Source organism: Mustelus asterias, chromosome 7 (genome assembly GCF_964213995.1).
Source record: "Mustelus asterias chromosome 7, sMusAst1.hap1.1, whole genome shotgun sequence".
Classification (NCBI taxonomy): Eukaryota; Metazoa; Chordata; class Chondrichthyes; order Carcharhiniformes; family Triakidae; genus Mustelus; species Mustelus asterias.
In genome coordinates, this window is record NC_135807.1 from 5,844,628 (window position 1) to 5,857,622 (window position 12,995).

Consider the following 12,995-nt stretch of genomic DNA (forward strand, 5'->3'; position numbering starts at 1 on the left):
CGCCCCCCAAAGGACATTAGTGAACCAGAAGGGTTTTTACGACAATCGTTTCATGGTCAACAAGTAGATTCTTAATTCCAGTATTTATTTATTGAATTCAAATTCCACCATCTGCCGTGGTGGGATTCGAACCCAGGTCCCCGGAACATTAGCTGGGTTTCTGGATTAATAGTCCAGCGACAATACCACTTGGCTATCACCTTGGAGTTAAAGACAAAATGGTCCTTCCCGTAAGCTCTTCAAACACACACACACACACCAAGCAGCATCTTCCTGTCTGTGACGACACGTTTAAATAACTCAGCAAGTGTTAAAGCAAATCGCTAAACGCAAACCACAAAAGCAGCACTCACACCAGATGGTCGGATATCTGAGGAATAATACTCCACAGACAAGTTAACCATCCGTCTTTGTCCTGAGGAGTGTTAATGTTGCTTACACTTTATGTGATTACACTCCCATCAAAATGAATTGCGGGCATGAAATCACCATATCATTTCCAATGTTTCGTCCTTGAATACATCTTTCAAATGAGATTGTGCAAAGCACCAATGATAAGAAACCCACAGCACCACACAGCCTAAGTTCCCATTCCCACTCACACTGTCTCCAATCGCAGCGGTACCAATCTGGAAAGAAACGTAGAGCATAGTTAAACCTTTCAGTAACTCCTTCACCCAGTCAACCTCACCCTTTTGGGTTAGCTTTTTTCTCGAAAAAAATCAGATAAAATCACGAAGGTTGAGGAGAGGTTTAAGTCTCACTCAGAGAAAGTCAAGTGTATCACCTTCAAGGGTGCAACACCAATCCAAAATTTTAAAAATTATCCTAAATAAGACTTACTTTCACCTAAGCAGCTCACCACAGTGCTGTTAAGTGTAGGTACAGCCACAGTGCCATTAGGGAGCGGGTTCTAAGGGCAGCATGGTGGCACAGTGGTTAGCATTGCTGCCTCACAGCGCCAGGGACAATTCCAGCCTTGGGTCATAGAAATCATAGAAACCCTACAGTACAGAAAGAGGCCATTCGGCCCATCGAGTCTGCACCAACCACAATCCCACCCAGGCCCTACCCCCATATCCCTACATATTTACCCACTAATCCCTCTAACCTACACATCTCAGGACACGAAGGGCAATTTTTAGCATGGCCAATCAACCTAACCCACACATCTTTGGACTGTGGGAGGAAACCGGAGCACCCGGAGGAAACCCACGCAGACACGAGGAGAATGTGCAAACTCCACACAGACAGTGACCCAAGCCGGGAATCGAACCCAGGTCCCTGGAGCTGTGAAGCAGCAGTGCTAACCACTGTGCTACCGTGCCGCCCTGTCACTGTCTGTGTGGAGTTTGCCCATTCTCCACGTGTCTGCGTGGGTTTCCTCTGGGTGCTCCAGTTTCCTCCCACAGTCTAAAAATGTGTGGGTTAGGTTGATTGGCCATGTTAAATCCTAGTTTCGGGGGGGATTAGTAGGGTAAATATATGGAGTTACGGGGATAGGGTGGGATTATTGTCGGTACAAGATCAATGGGCTGAATGGCCTCCTCCTGTACTGGAGGGATTCTATTATTTTGACCAACCGACAGTGAAGGAACTGTAATTTAATTCCAAGTCAGGATGTGAGTGACTTGGAGGGGAACCTCCAGGTGGTGGTGTTCCCATGCGTCTGCTGCCCTTGTCCTTCTAGATGGTAGAGGTCATGGGTTTGGAAGGTGCTGTCGAAGGAGCCTTGGTGAGTTGCTGCTCTGCATCTTGTAGATGGTACACACTGCTGAATAAGGAAGGTGATGTAGGGTGGATTGTAGGAGGTAACCAGTCATCATTTGGTGGGATGTGGACGAGACTCAAACCAGGAATGGTCTCCTGAGGAAAGGTTCGAGAGGTGAGGTTTGTATCCACTGGAGTTCAGAAGAGTAAGAGGTGATTTGATCAAATCCTTTAAGATGCTGGATCCACAGTTATTTGTCATTTATATTAATGATTTGGATGGGAATTTAGGAGGCATGGTTAGTAAGTTTGCAGATGGCACCAAGATTGGTGGCATAGTGGACAGTGAAGAAGGATATCCAAGATCTTGATCAATTGGGCCAGAGGGCTGATGAATGGCAGATGGAGTTTAATTTAGATAAACATGAGGTGATGCATTTTGGTAGATCGAATTGTGGCTGGACCTACTTAGTTAGTGGCAGGGCGTTGGGGAGAGTTATAGAACAAAGATTATAGCTCCTTGAAAGTGGAGTCACAGGTGGATAGAGTGGTGAAAAAGACATTTAGCATGCTTGGTTTCATTGGTCAGAACACTGAACACAGGAGTTGGGATGTTTTGTTGAAGTTGTTCAAGACATTGGTAAGGCCACACTTGGAATACTGTGTACAGTTCTGGTCACCCGATTATAGAAAGGATATTAAACTAGAAAGAGTGCAGAAAAGATTTACTCGGATGCTACCGAGACTTGATGGTTTGAGTTTAAGGAGAAGCTGGATAGACTGGGACTTTTTCCCCTGGAGTGTAGGAGGCTTAGGGGTGATCTTATAGAGGCCTATAAAATAATGAGGGGCACAGATCAGCTAGATAGTCAATAGCTTTTCCCAAAGGTAGGGGACTCGAAAACTAGAGGGCATAGGTTTAAGGTGAGAGGGGAGAGATACAAAAGTGTCCAGAGGGGCAATTTTTTCTCACAGAGGGTGGTGAGTGTCTGGAACAAGCTGCCAGAGGTAGTAGTAGAGGCGGGTACAATTTTGTCTTTTAAAAAGCATTTAGACAGTTATATGGGTAAGGTGGGTATAGAGGGATATGGGCCAAATGCAAGCAATTGGGGTTAGATGAGGAGTTTAAAAAAAGGGCAGCATGGACAAGTTGGCTGAAGGGCCTGTTTCCATGCTGTAAACCTCTATGACTTGATCCTGAGGGGTATTGACAGGGTGGAAATGAGAGAATCTAGAACAAGGGGTCACTGTTTAAAAATAAGGAGTCATCCATTTAAGACGGAGATGAGGAAAAATGTTTTCTCTCAGAGAGTGGCGAGTCTCTCGAATTCTCTTCCTCAAAAGGCAGAGGAAGCAGAGTCTTTGAATATTCTTCAAGGCAAAGCTAAATAGGTTCTTGGTTAATAAAGGGCTAAAAGGTTATCAGGGGTAGGCGGGAGTGTGGGGTTGAGGTTACACTCAGATCAGCCATGGTCCTATTGAATGGCGGAGCAGGCTGGAGGGGCCGAGTGACCTACTCCTGCTCCCATGCATCTCTATCCTCACGGGCACATCTTGAGCCAGTTAACAATAAAGGTTCCTCTGGGCAATTGGCCATTAATCCCTGACTTCACTGGGAACGGTAGGGGTGGGGGGTAGAACCAGGGATATAGAAAAAAATATCTACACCCGCAACAGTTAGAGTGATGGTGACCAGCTGAACTTCACAGTTGCGAAGAAAAGGAAAGCGTACAAAAGGTTCAGAGAGCTTTGCGAAGATAGGGATCTAGATGAGTATACGGCTTGTAGGAAGGGACTAAAGAAGAAAATTAGGAGAGCCAGAAGGGGTCACGAGAAGGCCTTGGCAGGTAGGATTCAGGAGAACCCCAAGGCGTTCTAGAATTGTGAAAAGTAAAAGGATGAGACGTGAAGGAATAGGGCCTATAAAAGGTGAAGGCGGGAAAGTCTGTACGGAACCAGTAGAAATGGCAGAGGTGCTTAATGAGTATTTTGCCTCGGTTTTCACAGAGGAGAAGGACCTGGGTGGATGTACTGCAGGCATGCGGTGGACTGAAAGGATTGAGTATGTGGAATTTAACAAAGAGGTTGTGCTGGAATCTTTGAATGGCATCAAGATAGATAAGTCGCCGGGTCCGGATGGGATGTACCCCAGGTTACTGTGGGAGGCGAGGGAAGAGATTGCAGAGCCTCTGGCGATGATCTTTGCGTCGTCGATGGAGACAGGAGAGGTGCCGGAGAATTGGAGGATTGCGGACGCGGTTCCTATTTTCAAGAAGGGGAATAGGTATAGCCCAGGAAATTACCGACCGGTGAGTCTAACCTCAGTGGTTGGTAAGCTGATGGAGAAGATCCTGAGGGACAGGATTTATGAGCATTTAGAGGGGTTTAGTATGCTCAAGAATACTCAGCATGGTTTTGTCAAAGGCAGATCGTGCCTTACGAGCCTGGTGGAGTTCTTCGAAAATGTGACTAAACACATTGACGAAGGGAAAGCGGTAGATGTGGTTTATATGGATTTTAGCAAGGCGTTCGATAAGGTCCCCCATGCAAGGCTTCTAGAAAAAGTGAGGGGGCATGGGATCCAAGGTGTTGCTGCCCTGTGGATCCAGAACTGGCTAGCCCAAAGGAGGCAGAGGGTGTGTATAGATGGGTCTTTTTCTAAATGGAGGTTGGTCACCAGTGGTGTGCCCCAGGGATCTGTTCTGGGACCCTTGCTGTTTGTCATTTTCATAAATGACCTGGATGAGGAAGTGGAGGGATAGGTTGGTAAGTTTGCCGACAACACGAAGGTTGGTGGGGTTGTGGATAGTCTGGAGGGATGTCAGAAGTTACAGAGGGACATAGATAGGATGCAAGACTGGGCGGAGAAGTGGCAGATGGACTTCAACCCAGATAGTGGTCCATTTTGGCAGGTCAAATGGGAAGGAGGAGTACAATATAAAGGGAAAGACTATTAGTACTGTAGAGGATCAGAAGGACCTTGGGGTCCGGGTCCATAGGACTCTAAAATCGGCCCCGCAGGTGGAGGAGGTGGTTAAGAAGGTGTGTGGTGTGCTGGCCTTTATCAATCGAGGGATTGCGTTTAGGAGTCCGGGGATAATGATGCCGCTATATAAGACCCTCGTCAGACCCCACTTGGAGTACTGTGCTCAATTCTGGTCGCCTCATTACAGGAAGGATGTGGAAATGATTGAAAGGGTGCAGAGGAGATTTACAAGGATGTTGCCTGGATTGAGTGGCATGTCTTATGAGGATAGGCTGAGGGAGCTCGGTCTTTTCTCCTTGGAGAGACGTAGGATGAGAGGAGACCTGGTGGAGTTTTTTGAAGAAGTGACTAGAATGGTTGATGAGGGAAGGGCTGTGGATGTCCTCTATATGGACTTTAGTAATGTGTTTGACAAAGTCCCTCATGGTATGCTGGTGAAAAAGGTTGGATCTCATGGGATAAAGGGGGAGGTGGCTAGATGGGTGGCGAACTGGCTTGGTCACAGAAGACAGAGGGTGGTAGTGGAAGGGTCTTTTTCCGGCTGGAGGCCTGTGACTAGTGGTGTTCCGCAGGGCTCTGTATTGGGACCTCTGATGTTTGTGATTTATATAAACGATCTGGAAGAAGGTGTAACTGGGGTGATCAGTAAGTTTGCGGACGACACAAAATTGGCAGGACTTGCAGATAGTGAGGAGCATTGTCAGAGGCTACAGAAGGATATAGATAGGCTGGAAATTTGGGCAAAGAAATGGCAGATGGAGTTCAATCCAGATAAATGCGAAGTGATCCATTTTGGTAGAACTAATGTCGGGAGGAGCTATACGATAAATGGCAGAACCATAAAGGGTGTAGATTAGCAGAGGGACCTGGGTGTGCAAGTCCACAGATCCTTGAAGGTGACGTCACAGGTGGAGAAGGTGGTGAAGAAGGCATATGGCATGCTTGCCTTTATAGGAAGGGGCATAGAGTATAAAAGTTGGGGTCTGATGTTGCAGATGTATAGAACGTTGGTTCGGCCGCATTTGGAATACTGCGTCCAGTTCTGGTCGCCACACTACCAGAAGGACGTGGAGACTTTGGAGAGAGTACAGAGGAGGTTTACCAGGATGTTGCCTGGTATGGAGGGGCTTAGTTATGAGGAGAGATTGGGTAAACTGGGGTTGTTCTCCCTGGAAAGACAGAGGATGAGGGGAGACTTAATAGAGGTGTATAAAATTATGAAAGGCATAGATAGGGTGAACGGTGGGAAGCTTTTCCCCAGGTCGGTGGTGACGTTCACGAGGGGTCATAGGTTCAAGGTAAGGGGGGGGGGGGGGGGTGGAGGAGGTTTAACACAGATATCAGAAGGACATATTTTACAGAGGGTGGTGGGGGCCTGGAATGCGCTGCCGGGCAAGGTGGTGAAGGCGGACACACTGGGAGCGTTTAAGACTTATCTAGTTAGCCACATGAACGGAGTGGGAATGGAGGGATACAAAAGAATGGTCTAGTTTGGACCAGGGAGCGGCGCGGGCTTGGAGGGCCGAAGGGCCTGTTCCTGTGCTGTATTGTTCTTTGTATAAGATATTGAGAGGCATAGATCGGGTGGACTCTCAGAGGCTTTTTCCCAGGGTGGAAATGGCTGCTACGAGAGGACACAGGTTTAAGGTGCTGGGGGGTAGGTACAGGGGAAATGTTAGGGGGAAGTTTTTCACACAGAGGGTGGTGGGCGAGTGGAATCGGCTGCCGTCAATGCTGGTGGAGGCAAACTCAATAGGGTCTTTTAAGAGACTCCTGGATGAGTACATGGAGCTTAATAGGATGGAGGGTTATAGGTAGGCCTAGAAGGTAGGGATATGTTCGGCACAACTTGTGGGACCGAAGGGCCTGTTTGTGCTGTAGTTTTTCTATGTTTCTAAGCCAAGAAAAGGAAGAGGTATCGAGAAACAAAGGAGGATTTTAATGATACCACAAAAATGCAAGATTGCTCACCACAGTTTACAAATACTGCATGCTCAAGTGAAATGTGAAATGCTTTGAGAAAATTGGAACAACATCTGCACCGTTTTATCAGCACAGCTTTGCGAGTTGCGCTCAGAGCTGCCAAGTGCTGAGGTCAGCATTCGTTTACAAAGAGAGATTTGCACACTGGCTTGTTTTCCAACACAACAACCAATTAAACAATGTTGCACATACCGCTGTCAGATGCCAGGAACGTTGCATTGTACAGGTTATTCCTTACGTACGGAGACTCTCGGTCCAGTTTTGCGATTGTGCTAATTTGACCGTGTAATGGATCAATCTTCAGCCAGTTTGCAGGATCCGAGAGTTTCGAATATCTAAAATTGGAAAAAAAGCAATTTAGATTGCCCAGTCATCCAGCACAGGAGGCCCTTCTGCCCATGATGCCTTACTGGATCTTTCGAAAGAGCGACCCAACTAATCCCACTGCCTTACTCTCTCCCCCCCTCCCCCCTCCCTCTCTTTACAAGGAGCGCAACACATCGGGGCAAACTGAGCTTTCGAATGAGCTTTACACCAAAACGTCAATTAGACACCAGTCCAGAGTGCTGTTTTCTCTCTCCTTGTCTGCAGATTTTAGTGAAGCCAGATTTCCTGCACACAAAAGGCTTTACATAAAAAAATGCTTAAAAAATAATCATTATGGGAAGGCAGTGTTGTGGTCTGGGGCTGGGGAGGGTTCCCATGAACATATGACTGAAAATGTCTGCCATGTGGTCAACTTTCTGGGTTCAACTTCCCCAACCCTGATCCAAGCTTTTGGCTGTCAGAATCCCTACAGTGCAGAAAGAGGGCATTCGGCCCATCGAGCCTGCACCAACCACAATCCCACCCAGACCCCAAGGCCAATCAACCTCACCCACACATCCTTGGAGTTTGGTTTGAATCTCTGTGACTCGGTGTCAAATCTTTATTTGATGACGGCCCAGTGAAGGCTCTTGGAGCGTTTTGCGACATTATAAAAACGGTGTATAGTCAAGGAATTTTTTTTTTTTTACAAAGAGCACCTTGGAGGCGTACGGTAGCACAGTGGTTAGCACTGCTGCTCCTCAGCGCCAGGGACCCAGCTTGGGTCATTGTCTGTGCAGAGTCTGCACGTTCTCCCCGTGTCTGCGTGGGTTCGGTTGGTTGGCCATGCTAAATTGCCCCTTGGGGTCGGGGGATTAGCAGGGTACATGCGTGGGGTTACAGGAATACGGCATGGGTGGGATTGTGGTCAGTGCAGACTCGATGGGCTGAATGGCCTCCTTCTGTACCGTAGGGGGTTCTATGATTCTAAGACGTTTCCATAGAATCCTTACAGTGCAGAAAGTGGCCATTCGGCCCATCGAGTCCACACCAACTCTCTGAAAAAGCACCCCACCCTATCAGCGTAAGCCCATGGCTAATCCCCCTAACTTGCACATCTTTGGACACTAAGGGGCAATTTAGCATGGCCAGTCCACCTAACCTGCACATCTTTGGAGTGTGGGAGGAAACCAGAGCACCCAGGGGAAACCCCCCCACGCAGACATGGGGAGAACATGCTGACTCCACACAGACAGTCACCTGAGGCCGGAATCGAACCCGGGTTCCTGGCGCTGAGAGGCAGCAGTGCTAACCACTGTGCCACCAGGCATGGGAGGAGTCGGGACTGGAGGCATTTATGGACTCCACCCATTGCAGGTCAACCCTTAGCAACTCCGCAAACCGCTGAAACCGGGAATGAGAAATATTAACGGAACATGCTGGAATCACTGGGCTCCAGCCTAGCAGCGTCTCCGGAGAGAGAAGCAGAGAGAGAGTGTAACCGTTCTGGGTTGACAAACTCTTACAAATGATCATCAACTGAAACATTGACCCTGCTCCTGTCTCCACAGGTTCTGCCTGGCCAGCTGAGTATAGCCAACACTCTCTGCTTCAAGGCAAGCGCAACTCTTGCCAGGGTTGGTGGGCTAGACATACCAGAGTTTAATAAGAAACCACAATAAAATAATCGCAGCATTTCCCTTTTGCTAACTAGAAACAGCTTTCTCCAACAGAGCTGGGAGAAGTTATTTCCGGAGGGCAGGCTTTGTGATGACTGTCGAGTACATTCATTGACTGACTGTGAATCCCAATTAAGCTGAAAGGATTTTAAAATTCTCACCCTCTGTAATCAACCTCTTCCAGACCTACAATTCTCAGTCACCTCTGCACTCCTCCGATTGGTCCTCTGATTTTAATTACTCCACCTACAGCAAACCAAGGCCCTGAATCTCTGGAATTCCCTTCCCGAACATCCCCATCCCTCTTTTGTTCTTCAACGTGCTCCCATAGCCTCTCTCTCTCTCTTTCTTCACTTGTTCTAATATCTCTTCATCTGGCCTGGTGCCTGATAGAAATAGAAACTGGGAGCAGGAGTAGGCCATTCGGCCCTTCAAGCCTGTTCCGCCATTCATTTTAATAAGAACAAAGAAAATTACAGCACAGGAACAGGCCCTTCGGCCCTCCAAGCCTGCACCGACCGTGCTGCCTGACTTGACTAAAACCCCCTACCCTCTGGGGACCATATCCTTCTATCCCCATCCTATTCATGTTATTGTCAAGACGCCCTTTAAAAGTCACTAATTTTGATCATGGCTGATCATCAAATTCAATATCCTGATCCCCCTTCCCTCCATATCCCTTTAGCCCCAAGAGCTATATCTAATTTCTTCTTGAAATCAGACAAAGTTTTGGCCTCAACTACATTCTGTGGGAGTGAATTCCACACATTCACCACCCTCTGGATGAAGAAATTTCTCCTCACCTCAGTTCTAAAAGGTTTACCCCTTATCCTCAAACTATGACCCCTCGTTCTGGACGCCCCCACCATTGGGAACATTCTTTCTGAATCTACCCTGTCTAACCCGGTTAGAATTTTATAGGTTTCTGATAACACTCTCCCGTGAAGTGCCTCTGAATACTCGATTACAGTAAAAGTTATTATAAAATGCAGCGTTTTTTTAAAAACAAAGGTTCTTTCACGGAATGTGTACGCTGTGCGCTAGGCCAGCGTTCGTACAGTCCAAACCCCAGCTTCCCTCAAGGTTAAAGTTTATTTACTAGTGTCACAAGCAGTACTAGTACTAGTGTCACAAGTATTAACACTGCAATGAAGTTATTGTGCAAATCCCCTAGTCGTCACACTCCAGGTGCATGTTCGGGTTACACTGAGGGAGAATTTACCTCAGCCAATGCACCCTAAGCAGCACGTGTTTTGGCCTGTGGGAGGAAACCGGAGCACCCGGAGGAAACCCACGCAGACACGGGGAGAATGTGCAAACTCCGCACAGAAGTGACCCAAGCCGGGAATTGAACCCGGGTCCCTAGGCACAGTGCTAACCGCTGTGCCACCGTACTGCTCAGGTTGTCACTGTTGAACGGTCAGTTGAAGGGGCAAGTGGCCCCTTGGAGGGAGTTTGTTGCAGCACTCAGCGAGACATTTGAATCCCATGGAATTCTCCAGCCTCCGTTGTGCTAAATCACTCGATAGTGTACCAGAAGGCACCCGATGCAGGAAGGAGGAATTGCAAGTTTTGCAGTCAAAATGACTCGAGTCTTCTGTTACTATCAATCAGAGGAATTCGATATTCTGAATTCCATAGTATTTACTGCACAGAAACAGGCCATTCGCTCTGTCTATGTCAGTGTTTATTCTCCATGAGCCCCTTCAAACCCTACCTCATGTCATCCTATTGAACACATCCTTCTATTTTAGTTATAGAGTCTCACAGCTGAGAAAAGGCCCTTCAGCCCATCGAGTCTGTACCAACTAAAGTCACGCTAATCCCATTTTCCAGCACTTGTCCCATATCCCTGAATGTTATGATGCTTCAAGTGCTGTGGGCAGCACAGTGGTTAGCACTGCTACCTCACAGCGCCAGGGACCCGGGTTCAATTCCGGCCTCAGGTCACTGTCTGTGCGGAGTTTGCACGTTCTCTCCGTGTCTGCGTGGGTTTCCTCCGGGTGCTCCGGTTTCCTCCCACAATTCCAAGATGTGCTGGTTGGGTTGATTGGCCGTGATAAATTGACCCTCGTATCAGGGGATTAGCAGGGTAAATGTGTGGGGTTAGGGGAATAGGGCCTGGGTGGGATTGTTGTCAGTGCAGGCTTGATGGATCGAATGGCCTCCTTCTGCACTGTAGGGATTCTATGATTCTAAGTGCTGACCCAAATATTTTTTAAAGGGTGTAAGGTTTCCAGCCTCCACTACCTTCCCAGGCAGCGCATTCCAGATTCCACCACCCTCTGAGTGGAACAATGTTTTCTCAAATCCCCTCTGAATCTCTTGCCCCTGACCCTAAAACTATGCCCCCTTGTGATTGCCCCTTTCTATTCCTTTCTCCCTCAAGCTTAACCAGCATTCCCTTATCGACATCAATATTATTCACCGCAAACACACCCTGAGGTAGCAAGTTCCACGTTCTCGCCACTTGCTGGGTAAAGATGTTTCCTATTGGAACCATCAGCGAACAACTGATATTTATGGCCCCTTGTTTTGGATTCCCTCACAAGGGGTGACACAATGGCAAGCTCTGCTGCTTCACAGCGCCAGGGGACCCGGGTTCGATTCCAGCCTCACTGGGTCACCGTCAATGTGGAGTCTGCATGGGTTTCCTCCGGGTGCTCCGGTTCCCTCTCTCAGTCCAAAGATGTGTAGGTTAGGTGGAATGGCTATGGTAAATGCGCGGGGCTATAGGCATAGGTGGAAAGGAGGGCCTGGGTTGGATGCTCTTTCGGAGAGTTGGTGCAGACTAGATGGACTGAATGGCTTCTTTCTGCACTGTAGGAATTTTATGGAAAGATCTTCTCTACATCTATCCGAACAAACCCTTCAACAATTGAAAAACACCAGTCAGCTCACCCCACCAACCTTCCCTTTCCCAGAGAAAAGATAGAGGGTGGGATTTTCTGGCCGCGTTCTCCCCAAACACGGAAAATCCCACCCAAGGTCGACGAACCTTTGCACGGTGTGTCCCACCTGCCGTGGGAATCGTAAAGTAAAGTATATTTATTAGTCACAAGTAAGGCTTACATTAACACTGCAATGAAGTTACTGTGAAATTCCCCTAGTTGCCACACTCCGGCGCCTGTTCGGGTCAATGCACCCTAACCAGCACGTCTTTCAGAATGTGGGAGGAAACCGGAGCACCCGGAGGAAACCCACGCAGACACGGGGAGAACTTGCAGACTTGCGGCACGGTAGCACAGTGGTTAGCACTGCTGCTTCACAGCTCCAGGGACCTGGGTTCGATTCCCAGCTTGGGTCACTGTCTGTGTGGAGTTTGCACATTCTTCTCGTGTCTGCGTGGGTTTCCTCCGGGTGCTCCGGTTTCCTCCCACAGTCCAAAGATGTGCGGGTTAGGTTGATTGGCTATGCTAAAATTGCCCCTTTGTGTCTTGAGATGCGTAGGTTAGAGGGATTAGCGGGTAAAATATGTAGGGATATGGGGGTAGGGCCTGGGTGGGATTGTGGTCGGTGTAGACTCGATGGGCCGAATGGCCTCTTTCTACACTGTAGGGTTTCTATGATTTCTATGGCTCCACACAGACAGCGACCCAAGCCGGGAATCGAACCTGGGTCCCTGGCGCTGTGAGGCAGCAGTGCTAACCACTGTGCCGCCCTCCACTGTGCTACTGTACTGTCCCGTAGCGGGCGGAACAGGAAAACTCTGCCCCAAGAGTCTGTATGGTCTTCCTCCAGGACTTATATTGTTCAGCCCATAAACAACACATTGCAAAACAAAGACTCCTTGTACTGAACATGGGAACAGCCTCTGGAGATGGAGGCTGCCTACAAACAGATCAAACTATTCCTCAAATTGAATTCAGGTTGAACATGGTTTGTCTGCTACTGCAGCTACTGCCACGCCTGTAGACTCTGCTTCCCAGTATCTCAAGGACCTTTCCTCCCCAATGTATTCAGCGCAATGAAACATCAGCTCCATTACGTTGAATAAATATTCATGAAACCTTTAACTGCTTTAGGCTAAAATTTATACCGTGCCATCAGAATTTAATTGCAGAGGAAATGGTCCAGTGTGACATTTCAAAACGCAGAGACCATTTCCTCTGGATATCAGATACGGACTGGAAATCGTTCTCAAATATGAAAAGATATAACAACGCGGAACCCATTATTCTGCAGCGTATTAAAAATTAACGTACACACCAGGTGTACCAAATGAAAGTTAATTAGAAAGCAGTGATAGGAACTCATTAATAAAGCTTAACCATGAGTGAAATGCGCGGGGCTATAGCAATAAAGGGTGTAAGGATTCCAGCCTCCACTAC

General features: G+C 47.9%; 1 protein-coding gene across 1 annotated transcript in view; it reads right to left on the bottom strand.

Moving 5' to 3' along the window:
* LOC144495535 (cadherin-2-like) overlaps positions 1-12,995 on the bottom strand; it is a 225,137-nt gene that overhangs the window by 28,272 nt on the left and 183,870 nt on the right. Inside the window, exon 10 of the mRNA XM_078215605.1 lies at positions 6,872-7,014. Within this exon, the coding sequence (XP_078071731.1) occupies positions 6,872-7,014 (143 nt within the window). The remainder of the gene's footprint in view (positions 1-6,871; positions 7,015-12,995) is intronic.